General features: G+C 35.5%; 1 protein-coding gene across 8 annotated transcripts in view; it reads left to right on the top strand.

The window, feature by feature from the left end:
* The window catches only part of CADPS2 (calcium dependent secretion activator 2), a 323,617-nt gene that overhangs the window by 246,537 nt on the left and 62,733 nt on the right, over nt 1-14,347 (top strand). For all 8 annotated transcript variants that reach the window (XM_069802016.1, XM_069802017.1, XM_069802018.1 and 5 more), the window contains 2 exons: nt 9,528-9,631; nt 13,293-13,449. In XM_069802016.1, the coding sequence (XP_069658117.1) occupies nt 9,528-9,631; nt 13,293-13,449 (261 nt within the window). The remainder of the gene's footprint in view (nt 1-9,527; nt 9,632-13,292; nt 13,450-14,347) is intronic.

Genomic DNA, 14,347 nt, shown 5'->3' on the forward strand with positions numbered 1-14,347 from the left:
GCTCTTGTTGGTGTCGCTAGCTAAACTGCTACAGATTTCATCATGAACTTGATGTACAATATGCTTAACCCTAATACCATATATTGTATTATCATGGAAAATAAGGAAAAACTATTTCTCGATAACTATTATTTACCCTTTAACTTGTGCACTAGATACTGTATAGAGAATCTTGAAATGCAGGAGTGTCCTTGTTAGGTAATACAGAGGAGAACATGCAAATTCTTTTGATTGCAAGAATCCTTTTTCAGCAGTGTGGTTGCCAGGTTCCCGGGTCTATTCCCCAAGTGCTCTCATTTTCACAGTCTCAATTGAACAAGGCTCTGAATGCTTTCCCAGAAGATGGTGGTTACTTTCTTAATGGCAGACACAGTGATATAAGCAGCACTTGCATCAACAGGATTTGTTTGCAGTCACGATGACATTTTATTTAACACTCCCATGTCATTGTACTATTATGAATATAGAACAGCTTTTTTCAATAAAAATTACATTTGCAATGACAATTATACAGGGTTCAGCATGTCATTCCTTACAACATGTACAGCTGAAATTCTCATAGAGTAGTTAATCTGTTCAGTCAGTATAATTGCCATTATGAGGAGAACAGCAGCAAACCTACTGTTCTAATTTTGAACTGTGTCTAAGAACTCACATATAATGCCCTTGTAGTTTGCAGCAAGGGTTTATAATTTGTCAAGGAGGTGATCACAGCATCAATATGTGAAAATCTCTTTTTAAGTATAAACCATTTTCATTTCAGTACATGCTGTCTTTGAGACTTTGCTACCTGAAAGTGCTTTTTAGATCATTTTGTGTATGGCATATTTTCCTATCTTATTCAGTATTTAACTTGAGTTAAGTCTTCCTATAGATAATGTTCAACATAACTGGACAAGTAGCATTCTTCAGATGCATTTTGTATAGCTTCCAGTGAACAGCTTATAGAATTTTGCATGCCTCCCTCACCTGTTTTCTCTCCTTTAAAAAAGATGGCCTTCCTTATACAGTATTCATATTTTTTACTTATATTTTATACACATCCTTTAACACACACAGAGAGGAATAAAATACTTTATTTATTCCTTCTCAGAAATGAATGGGTTTCCCCATTTAAATTTATTTGACATCTGAATGGCTGAGGAGTAATGGACTCTGCTACTGCTGCTATCATTGCCTAAGAGAAGTGATAGAAATTTACATGTAAATATATTTTTCAGCACAAGGGCATTACCTTGCTGTGGAGAAATAAAGGGACTGCGTTAGGGATTAAAGTGGTAAATGGCTGTGAAACAAACAGGGCAGTATCTGTCATTGTCCGTAGATACTCATTTCTGAGGCAGTAGACAGATTGAAAAGATTTGAATTATTAGGTCGTTGTCTTTTAACTCATTATTTTTAAAAGTCTGTAGTAACTGGATATACTGGGCTCCTTCTGCCAAACAGTTTTAATAAAAGGAATGACAACAAATTCAATTAAAATCAGAGCAGATAGTTACTGTGTAGTGTGCAATTGGTCAAAGACAAATCAGACAAATACTGTCATCCCAATATTTCTTTCTATCAGACAGACTGCCAAAGGCTGAATAACTGTTAACTCCATACAACAGAAGGTCAGGAGCAGCTCAACAGTTTGCTGGTTTTTAAAGGACATTGATCGTTAACATACTCATTACATACATGTTTCTAAAGGAAGGGTAGTATGTAAATGCCCTCAAGGCTCAGAAGGATCTGTCTGACTTAAAAAGAAGAACACTACAAACATTATTGAAATCAAGAAGGCAAGTGGAGAGAGTCATTGTACCTGGAGAGGACTTGATTAAAGCTCTCCATGCACGTTCATTTCACTGAACAAACAAATCCGAATGAGTTGCACAGCGGCATAGCACCTTCTTGGTCTCTGTTGTGCAACTAAAAGGAAAGAAGAGGATATGGGCAAAGACCCCTGATTTCAATTTTGGAGCAGAGGTCTGGAAAAGAACCCCTGGATTGTTAGGTCCACGTCCTGATACTCCTTTGTAAACTTACCCACATCCTCTCTTAAGAGCTGGCCTGAATCGGTCTTTGTCACTGCTTTTCCCCTTTTCCACTCCCTCCTTCACCCATGTGAAGGCCATTTCAAGTCCTGTTTGCTCTATAGGTGTAGGAGTCACCTTACAGTCAAATTAGTTCCTAGTTTTTAGCATGCAAACCTTGTCCTATATCCCTAATGAAGGAGGGATAGTTCCCTCCTACATTAGCATTTCATCATCTCCAATTCCTCCTCGCCCTGTGATGCATTTTTAGACAATTGTTTTATACTCATGCAACCTAGGCTTTCATCACCTTGTCTCAGAGTTTTAGCCTCCTGCTATTCATTTTTATCATCTTGGGAGCCTTTCTCTATTGAAGTTTGAATTCCACCTTCTTGAACATTGGTGACAAGAACTGTGCAAAGTCATCCCCATGAGATGTCTTGCACAGTGCTAGTAGTACTGTTATGCCAGAAATGCTTAATCTAATATATTCAAGGAACACTTGTCTTTTGATGTCTATATCATGCTTGTGGCACACAGCCATTCTGTGCCAAGTTAATTCAGCCCAGTCTTTAGAGCTTTAAATGTTTCCAGCTGGGAAGTTCCCAGTTTATAGCAAATGTTTATTGCTGTTCATGTGTCAAAATGTATTGCCCTCCTTCTTAAAGTATTAAATTTTGTTGCTCTCTCCCATTCTTTGGAATTATCCAATTCTTGTTACTGCATCTTGACCCTGCTGTCTACTACCAGTGTTTTACAACAGTGTTATCAGTGCACTCCTAATATTTATTCTGAAGTCATCAGTGAAAATATTAAGGAAGCTTAGCCCTAAGATGGATCTTCAAAGAATTCCTCAAGAAACCTTTCTTTGCTCTTTCTCAACGCTACCTATTGCCTTTCTGTTGAGGCAGCTTCTTTATCCAACATATATAGTTTCTTTTTTAATCCTCATTTTCTTCAGCTTAACTGGTAGTTTTCCCATGAGGCGCAGTATCAAATGCTTTATTAAAGTCAGAATAGATGAGATCTACTGAATTTCTTTTATAAGAAAATATCCTATCAAGAAAAGCTACTGCACAAGTCTAGTGTAACCTACCTTTGCAAATCTCTTATATTTTATTCTGTTTTCTGTTCATTTTATGTCCTCAATTAGTCATTTCTTCAAAATTTGTTTTAAACTTGTCAAAATCACTTTTCCCTCCTCCCTTAACTGCTAGCATTAGATTTGTTGTTGTCATCTTTCAGTAACTCCCTAAAATTTAGACTCCTAAAATTGTTAGATTTTTTAAAAACACTTACTATTACATCTGCACTTTCAAGTGCCAGTTTTCTCTCAGTCTAGTATGTCAGTTATTCAGGTCTCTTCATTCATGGAGCCCTTCAATTTGCCATATTTGTTACCTCTGAGTTTTATTCCACAGGAACAGAAAGTGCTGAGAACATTAGTTCTTTCCCCTTTTGAAGAGAAATTAGAAGTGAGGGAAAGGAAGAAAATACCAACTGCTTGTATCTGTGTTGCCAAAACCAGAATACAAAGAATCATATATAAAGTGCCTTTGATCAGAAATTAAAAACTGATATTTCTTTTCACCTCTGCCTTTTTTGTTCTGCTTTTACCTTGTCAGATTTGTTGTTTCAGTTTTTTTCCATGAGCCAAGATTCCCAAGAAAAACAAAAAAACAACCTGTGATTATCCCACAAAGGTAATTCCATTCAATGCTATGATAAATTTTTAAAAAATGAAAACATTGTAGTGTGACCCACTTTATAAAATGATAGGTTATCGACTAGGAGATGTGAACTCTAGCTTTCTACAAATCTCATAATCTCTCTGTACGTAAGTGATAATGGTAATTAATTTTAAAATTTTTTTTGTCCCTAGAATTTAAAATCCTAATGAATTCTTAGAAAGCAATCATGGAAAGACTGGTTTCAACTCATAATTAAAGCTAAATTCCATTATTTATATAAGGCTAGAATTTTTTTTTAATCAGAAGAATATAGGATGTCCTCCCAGATGTCCACTCCTTACTTTTTCATTGAGATTTTCTCTGGGTGGATTATCCCAGCTGCGGATTAACTCTGCAGAGTCAGTTCAGTTCTAGTAACATATATTGGCTCCAGTTTATTGATGTTTGTACTGCTTTTGATACAAGTCTAGAAGCAGTCTTGCTGGTTTCACTTATCAAAAAGTCCAAATTAATGGGCCCTGCTGGAGCAGACTTGGCTCCATACAGCTCAAATTACAATGTATCTGTATTATCAAATTATATTATGGCCTGCTTTACTGCAGGGCTTCCCTGTCATCCCCTCTGCATCAGTATGAGTTCACTCTCAGGCTCCTATTTGGAGTGAATCAGTCAGACTCCTTGGCAAGAGAGCTGGTATAGAATAAAGGGTAGCTCATCTAGGCTCCATGTACTGCAACTGGATTTGGAAAGAAGCACGTTAAGATTTATGTCCCTCTGCACAATATCCAAACAGGTAGTATTCCTTCAGAAACTCCCAAACTTGCTCAGGCTGTGCACTGCTGCGTGTGCAGTGCATCCCAGAAAGAACTTGACAGCCAGCAGTCATCTCATTATCTGCCCTCCTGTGGGTCTAATTCTGGCACATGCATAGAAACAAATTAGTTGATGATGAGACACCTCCATCGGTAGACATCTTGCACTTTCTCCCAGCTTTAATGGTGGTAGCATTAATGTTAAGTAGCACAACAACTGAGTGCTGCCAGCAACCAGAGCACCAGTGCCAATGAAAATTAAAACGAATGCCAGTTATCTTACATGAAGGGTCAAAATGCAAACTGGATGTTCTGTTGCAGTTTGGCATAAAATGAGCTGGACCAAATCCTAAACTGCACCATGACCACAGAAGTCTCCAGCCCCATCTAGCTGTCTGGGTGTGAAGGTACCCGTAAGCCCACCGGCGCTGTGAACTCGGGGTCTCTCAGCATACTTGCCTTTTTTCCAATATCCCTGCCACTGGTCTGTGGGAGACCCTCTGGCCTGGAGACAAGTTGGCTCTCCTGAGTGTCTTGGTCTGGATATGCTTGTTTGAAGAAAAGGAGGAAGGATGAAATACTGGACAGGGAAAACCAGTAAGGGATATTTGCTGCGCCACAGCCGAGAGACTGGCAGCCCAGAGATGGGTACCTCCTAGCTGCGCTGTACTCGTAGCCGAGGAGGAGAATCGCCTTGTTAATCAGCAGGTGCCTCTGCTCAGCAAATGCCAATGAGAAACTAAACACACATGTTTAACAGCTTACGTGCTGGGGAGAAAAAGAAAGAGGTGGATTGTACATGCATCTTCAAGGCTAAACTCCCTTCTGGAAAGCAAGCTTAAGTTAGGTTTTAGACATACTGTTGTTAGGTCTTAGACATCCTGATGGGCTCAAGAAAGGAGGAACGAGGAGAAGTTCTCTGACCTGTGTGACACAGGAGGTCAGACTGGATCATCTGACAGTCCCTTGTGGCCCTAGGCTCCATGAAGCAGTCACCTTGTCATTTCAGTAGCATTTTAATCAGTTAACTTAGCTCATTTAACCATATTTTCTTGGTACCTATGTGACTCACTGATAATGCGTACTTGAGAAAGCATCCGTTGTTTGCAAAGCCTGGCTTGCTTTTTCATTTTGGCAGAATGTGAAGCTGAAAACAGATGATTGATGGCTTTTTCTGTTTATTTTCTAAAAGATGTCAAGCAGCATATTTACTGACTCGACTCCTGCTGCAACTTGTTAGTTTGAGCAGCGTAAACACATCTTAACAACCTTTAGTAATTGTGGGGAGAAAGACATCATGAATATAATGAAAACTGACAGCACTGATTTCCATTCCTGTAATTTTTTTACGCTTATAAAGACAAGCACAGTATTTTGCTCAGATGTTTTGGAGGTTCTAAAACTTCCAGGTAACAGTTTATTGGTACTCATATTTCAAATATATTACTTGTTTGGTAAAAAAAAGTTAATATTTAGTTCTCTTTCTCTCAAATTACTTTGTGGCTCCTTGTTTATACACCCATGTAAATGGTGGTTATCCATAACACATACTCACTAGATTTTGGAAAGTGAAAGGTCCTTAGTTACAGAGAAGAAAGACTAGCTCATGTGGTAACTTACAGAGGAAAAAGGAAGCTTTAGACAAAGCTTAAGCAAAATGTAGGGAAGCATATATCATCCAAATGAAATTCCACGTATTGATTTATTCTGTGAATAAGTAAACAACAACAAAACTAGAGAGATTTGTCCAAGGATGCAGAGTGAGTGCAATTCTCTGCCACCTTTTCTTATCAATAAATCTTCTAGGAAAATAACAATTTTTAAAATATTGTCAAAAGCTGTATGAAGCACCAAGAGTAATTTGCATGTTTTTAGCAAGTAATAAATAGTTTCAGAGTAAACTAGAAAATAGTAAATAGCGGGGGGAATTTCATGCAAACTTGAAACTGGAATTCATTGAGCCCAAGCTGTCGCACATTTTTAGTCATTCCTGCCATGAAATGTCATTCAGAAACTTGCCATACTCCCCTCAAAAGGAAATTTACAGTTTTCATCCTCTTTTTCCTCCTAAAAACACTAATCCTACTGAAAAAAACTATTCCTGAATATTAATCCCATACTGACGGAAATCCTTGCAATTTCTGGCTTCAGTAATTTATCGTGACTGATGTGTTTTTATGCCAGCATCATCCCTGAACATAAGTAGGCCTTCTCCTTCCCAAGTGTTCCCACTGTGGGAACACTGTATTCCTACATTGCCTGTGTGGGAACACTTCTGATCCCCTCTTTCATCCTTCATTTTAGTAGGCTTAGTATGCCTTTCAAACAAACAAACATACAAAAAAACCCCAGACTCTCCATTCAGTACCGTTTCTGATTGAAATTCAGAATTCTTATCCTTTCAATTCCATTTCTGATCAAAATTCATCTCTTCAACAGAAATGACCAGGACTGCATTTTCTCACCGCCTTGCTCAACAGAATTAATACTTCCCTGAGACCATGTTTCTCTTCGTCATGATCTCGTCACAGTGGTGGTTCAGGATAATCTCACAGTTAGTTAGTAGATCTATGCTCTTTCTTCTGCTCTCCCTACTGATAATGATATCTGTTCAATAGCCACTTTTAGGCTGTCTTGAGCTTATTCCAGGTGGGAATAAGTGAACTTACTCCAATGCAAAAATGCAACATCGGATTCAATATAATTATTAGAATTACTTTCTTACTAATTAAGAGGAGCCCTTCTAGGACATAATTGTTGAATAGTTTACAGCTTGTTTAGTTTCATTAGGAATGAATGCAATTATGAATGTAATTATTTTGTTTACTTGCTTAGTGGTAAGGTCTATGAAGATCAGGCTGAATTTGTAATAATGAGTTGAGTATGCTGAAATCAGATGTGCCAGTCAAACTCTGTATTAGTATCACTGGTTTCTTTCTAAGACTCCTTAACATCAGTGATACTGATAGTGATATATCAGCTGTATGAATAGTATTTGCTTTGTGTTCAGGGAGGGGAGAACCACTAGAGGAAACAGCAGTTTCAGTCCAGGATAAGCATAGAAACCACTGTTTAAGTCTGAATCCAACAGTAGTCTTTATACTGTAACCTAAATAACAGGGGCTGGACCTATCCTTTCTAATCTCACTTGACATGATACATTAATATAGTTAGTGGTTATATTCTTATATTTGTTCTGCAGTATCAAATTTGGAAATTCAGTACAGTATTAATAACCGTGATCTTGACACTCTGAATGTAGTTTTGTGTCCTGATGTGTGTTTTGTGCTTGGTCCATGTTCATACAATAACTCTTTCTTGAATTTGATTGTGGTTTTGGAAATCATATTATTTCAACATGTCTGCTTATGTGCTCTGTTTTAATAAGATTTGAAATTTTTTTTTTAGTTGCTTCAGTAAATAATATGCCTGCTTTGTTTTTTGCATGAAAACAACGTGGTTTTGTAGTCACTTTTAAGTAGATGTTTGCTGGAGGCTCTAATCCAATGCTTCTTCAGAGATTGCATTAAAGCTATGTATTTCATCAACGTACTATGCATCAGTGTGTTAGTGCTGCAGAACTGGACAAGGTCACCTGCCTTTAAGATACCTGAAAAGTTGTTTTGACTTGCCAGAAATGTTAAGTGTTAAAAATATTTAGTGCATGCAGTTTGATATTCTTACTGACACCAAGGAGATTATGTAAGTTTTTTAATTAATCTGCTAATGTTCTATGTCATAATGAATGCATAAAGTGGGAAAGAAATGTCAGCAGATTTTCCTGCTTATGAAGATGTGTGTTCATGTGATTTGCTATTCATGTAATCCATGAACATGCACAGAAAATGAGAAAATAGGATTCCTGAGACCCTCACTCACCTTGTGTTATCAGCTTCATAACTCCTCTGCAAACCTAGTTAATGTGACCATACTATATATATGATTATATTGTACAATATCATTTCCATCCCATGGTTTACACTTAGGGACAAGAGCTTTGCTAAGTAAACAAGCCCACACAGCTAATACTGAAGTTATTCCTAATGATACAAATTCTGTAGTTGGACAAATTACTTTCACTGATTAAACTATGATTGTAAAAAATTTCAATTGGTCTCTTCCCTTATCTCCCATGACTCTTCCTGCGATCTAGTCCTATGAGGTTTTTTTAATTGAAAACTGAGTTTAATTGCCCTGTAAGAATTTTAGTTACATTTGTTTACCTTTGTTGTTTCCTTTCTTTTTGAAGTCTATTCTGTAGAATGTGATCCTCCTGTCATGTGTAGCTTTTGCATTTGTCCTTGTTTTCTTTTATGTGGAGTTTTTAGTAGGCTTGTGTCAATTCTGTTGTAACATCTTTATTTTATAGTGCTACTTTTCACAAGGGTACTGAAAAGAATGCAGATTCACTCTTATTGCTGAACAGCAGGTAGAAAATCAGTTATTTGAATAATTAGTTATTAGAAATCAGTTATTTGAATAATTATTGTGTTTTGTACTTTTCTTATTTTTAAATATGCCTAAAATGTAGTGTCTTATTTAGATGAAACATTTGGAATTTATGACTGCTACAAAATGCATGAATCTTGCTGAGGATGGCAATGAGTCATCTAGCAAGAATGGCATTGTACTGATGGTACAATAACAAAAAAGGTCTCTACTGTCTGCTGTCTTTGTATATCTGACCTTGAAGAGAATTAGAACTTGCTTGTTGCAGAAGTTGAGCATCTAATACATTGATGCACCTGTTAGTTCTTGCATATTAAATCAGATAATGTTTATAATGATCAGTGATTCTTTTGTGAATTAAATATTTTCTCTTTCTAGTGATCTGGACATTCAGCTGCATTTACTTGTATTAAATGATTGTCCTTAACATGTGAAATTGCTTATACTTCAGAAAACTGTAACTTTGCACCATTCCCATTCCTTTCTGACATAATTTTCTCTTACTGTTGAATCTTATTTGCAACTAAAGCAATTTCGGTTTGCATTTTATTGTCATATAGAAACCATGAACCAAGCAACACCTGCTAGAAAACTGGAAGAGGTTCTTCACCTTGCAGAACTCTGTATCGAAGTATTGCAGCAAAATGAAGAACATCATTCAGAGGTGAGGTCATAACTGCATTTGCTGTAGAAAATGGTTTGTTCCTAGATTTTTTTCTCCCCTGATGCGAAGCAATTCTGTCAAGAAACATTTTAGCTTTACTTTCTGACATATGTTTAAGGCAGTTCACATTTACAGAGGAATAAGAGACTTGAAGCTTATGAAAAGTGAAGTGAAATAAAACTCTACTTCAATTCGCTTGAATGAACTGTAGGTTTAGAAATGAAAATTAAAGAGCATAAAATAGAGAAAGCATCTTTGTGCTGGAGGTGGTGAAATGGTATGGAAAACATTCATAGCCTTATACAGTTGTTCCTTCCAACTCTAAATTCACCAACTCTTCACCTCTCATTCAAAATAAAAAGAAAATATAACTGAATGCTAGTTTTCATCATGCTGTATAGATCTTAATTTTACGTAAAAATAATGATGGGTATAATAATCACATTCACATTGCTCTTCTGTTGATTGGAAAAGTACTGCTTTTAAACTTGCACTTTTTAAAATGGCATTATAAGGTAGAAAAAATAAAATAGAACAATTTCATGTTTCTTACTCTCAAGTCTTTTGCTTCATGATACAGAAACCATAACATTTAGAATATTTAGCATTATAGCACCTTTTATATCAAGGAATTACAAAAATAAGCTTGACCAGGTACACGCAATTGTATATATTATTAACATTTAATTAATAAATACAGTTTTCTAAGGTTCAGGAAGTTGTTTTAGAAATGTTCTCAGAAAACTCAATAAATATTTTTGGGGAAAATGTGCAAAGGGATAAACATGATTTAGTATATACAGTTATAAATATGATCATTCAAAACATCTGGTTTTATGTCACACTATGGAATCTAGTTTTTAGCTTACATCTGTCATGTGTGAACTTGTTATAGATGTTTTATCTTATACTGAAGAAACAGCTGTTTCAATGATTTGAAATGAATTCCCTGGAGGTTCTGTTCTACACTATTGTTGCCACTGTGTTACTCCGTAATGATTACTTAATAAAACATATACATTGTTGTCTTCGTCTTTTGAGGACCTGCATTACTGTAAGAATATTAAATTTCTGTGGAAAAGAACACAGAAGAAACAGATCAAATGATACATGTATGATTAAACATCTCTGTTCAAAGATTACTTTTCGTACTACTTACTTACAGTCAGAGATGTGGTATTTTTCAGAAGGGTAAATATGTTGCATGTGCATTCAGAAAAATCAATTCAGCAAGTTTGCAATCTATTGTAAGACTGCTTGAAAAGAATAAAGATAATTTCAAGATTATTTTCCCCTTCATTCATGTAATAAATGTTCAATTTTTCTGAAATTTATAGAGCATTCAGAATTTTAATATTAAAATATATCTGAGAACAAGATCACTAAATTATACATTCCCTACTCAAAACTGAATTAACTATGGTGACTTCACATCATAACGTTAAGTAAATGTTCAGTGTTTGATCATGCAGTTGATGAAAAGGATCAGTAATCTCTAAAATAGTATATCACATTTTTTAACACTAGAATTTTATTTTTTTTTAATTCATAACACTTCCAAATTTCTGGGATTCCCAAAGGGAAGAGAGGTATGTGATTCCTGATGAACTAAGCATTATTTTTCACTGTTTATAGCATGGAACTGTGCATTGAATGTGTAGCATAAATTGTTCTGATGATTTCAGGTGTTGTATTGTGATATTTGTGTGTCTTTCTAGAGTCTGAGAACTTCAGTCTTCCTTTAATCCGGTCAATGTTTTTGTTCTCTTAGAATGTGTGTCACCAATTGCTAATTGCCTTTAGCCTGTTTTTAAATTATCTATCCATAATGACTGAACAACTATCCTAGCTGTAGTAGATATTTTTCTATTCTTCTTCCTTGCTGCTTAAGCAACGATGGATAGTTCTTGAGAGGGTCAGAAGAATTTCTGTCTGGGTTCAAAGTTTCATTTGCAAAAGGGAAGAAGATGGAAAGAAAATGTGCCGGTTTTCTTGTTTTGGTTCTGCTTTGTTTTGAGTTTTTGGCAATATTTTCTGAAAAGAGTTTTGCTTGCCTAAAAGGGACACCCACCAATGCCTGCATACATTTCTTTTCATCTTTCTTTATTTCTTTGCATTTAGTTATTTTCTAGGGTAAGGAGTCTGTTCCTTTAATGAGCTTCCATTTAAACAGGATTTACTAATGAGAAATTTCTTCCAGTTTGAGGAACAAGACTCTATTTCAAACTCTTGCCAAAATTTTTGAAACCTCATCTGTACTTTTCACTATGGTGCCAATCGGCATCCTTCAATCCTGACACTGCAACACACAAAATACTTCTCAGTAATAGCAGAGGATGCTCAGCATTTCTTTAAAACCTCTTGCCAATTCATCTTTTCTCTATTTCCCCCATGTCAAAAAGAATTACAGGCAGTCATCAGAAAGTCAGGCTGCAAAAACATATTTTTAGACCACTTTTCAGAAGTTGTCTGTTATTTGATGCCTTTCAGGCCTGAGTGCGTAATTCTGCATTACCTAGGACCTGCGTTTCAGAAATGCAAGTGATGATTTCTCTGACTTTATTTGAAGTTCTGGGAACTCAGCACTTGTATAGATCAAGCTACATATGTCCCACGTGGGTAACTCAAAATTATTCAGAGATATTCAAAATGAGGGGCCTAAGTTTGAAACCAAAGGCATTTTCTTACCTAATGTGTAGGGGTTTCTCACTGTCAGATATTTTTGTGAACTCTGAGCAAAACACTCTCAGCAGTATGTGATATTCATCCTATTTCATAAGCTTGCTTCACCTTCATGTTTAACTCCAGGATCATACAGCTCCCTCTGATCCAATACTCAGCTTCAATACTGACCTTTCAAAGCCTAGATTTAAGTGACAGTAAGAAGGTACAAGAGTTACATGTGAAGCAGTCTTTAATGTGGAGCTGGCTTTACTTGCTGACACACTATTTTTCACAGATTTCTTCTCTTCTTTTAAGCTAGGATTACCTAAGAATCTAAATTTTTACCAAAGAAAACTGTGTATTCCAACATGTTAAGTTACTGAAGATTAATATAGACATTAGTGAATTTCTAAATATGTATTTATAGCATTTGTGGAAGCAAAACTGGATGCCTTCCTCAGGAGAAGCTGGCATCTTTAAGGCAAAAATAGGAATTAAAAAGCGCTCTGTATCTGTTAAAAAAATCCTTAGACTTCAAGGAATAAAATTTCACACTGAAATCATCCTTTCTGATTAACAAATGAGTGCAAAATGTATTCACAATAATTTATTTGAAAAATTAATTAATCTGATTACTTACAGCCTTAGAATTGAATGAAATCAAAAGAACCATATACAGTAATTTTACAAGGATGAGGCCTTCATTCTTTTCTTTTCTCTCTGGCAAAAAGAGTTGTAGGGATTTATACTCCTTTTTTGATTTTTTTGTGTTACATTTTTGTTCATATCATCTTTCGCAGCATAATCTATCTGATTTCTTACAGTTTTGATGCAAGGTTTTATAAAATATTTTCACATTTTTCATTTGGCCTGTTCGTCCTCCCCAGATGAGATAGGACATGAAGTGACATATCCAAATGTATTTTGCCATAGATATAACACATCTCTCTTTGCTTTATGACTCGTGTTTAGTAATTCTATTTTGTCATGTTTGCAGGCATTCGCCTGGTGGCCAGAATTATTGGCTGAGCATGCAGAGAAGTTTCTGTCTCTGTATTCTGTTGATATGGATTCAGCACTCGAGGCACAGCCACAGGACTCCTGGGACAGCTTCCCACTTTTCCAGTTGCTGAATAATGCCCTCAGAAATGACAGTAAGATCATACGGTTTTACTTATTGCGTGCATAAGATTTTTCAATGTGCCCACACCTTAGAAATGTGTTTCTAAGTAATATAATTCTCAAAATAAAAGTGACAGTGTCTGTGATTATGATATATATCCTGGTGCTCCATTTCTTGGAAGTTGAGCGGTTTCTCTCTATCCTTGCACCATTTCAGGCCTTTCTCTGGCAATCCCTGAACCATTCAGTATTCACAAATTGCTCAGTTTTAAATCAGTGATGTACAAGCAGCATAATATGTATTTGATATTTCATATTTAATCTATACTGTTTAAATAAAATTGTAATTAATATTTCCTTCTAATCCTTCATGTAAACTACTTTCAGACTATAAAGGAATTGTAGGCTTATCAGAGGGTTATTTTCACTTGGTGTATTGTTGTATCATTATTTGAGTTGGAGACCGAAATTTGAGATAACCATATGATCTTGCTTTTATTTGTCTTTAAAGAGAGGTTTGGTTTTTTTATATTAGTTAAGTGATGCCCTAGGCATATTTTGTATGAAAGTGATTTTAGTAATGGAATTAAGGAAATTACCAATTAAACCAGAGAAAATAGATTAAGTGTTAATTTAAAAACATTGAATTGCACCTAACATTTTAAGGCATCATAAAGAAAAAATATATATATGTGCCATGTTTTATATGTTTACTCATACTCTATTTTTAAAATATGAGAAAATTACCTACTTTTTAAAAATTATTTTGGAGATCCAAATGCTATTTTTATTGAATTATTCAAGTTAATTCCAAATTTTTTTTTTCATTATAAATACAATAAATAATTTTTAACTCTTCCTGGAAAATTCATTTCATTTCTGTGGAAGTTCAATAGCTTTTAAGAATTTTAGCTCCATGTATGGAAACTG

This window comes from Haliaeetus albicilla, chromosome 14, assembly GCF_947461875.1.
Source record: "Haliaeetus albicilla chromosome 14, bHalAlb1.1, whole genome shotgun sequence".
NCBI lineage: Eukaryota > Metazoa > Chordata > Aves > Accipitriformes > Accipitridae > Haliaeetus > Haliaeetus albicilla.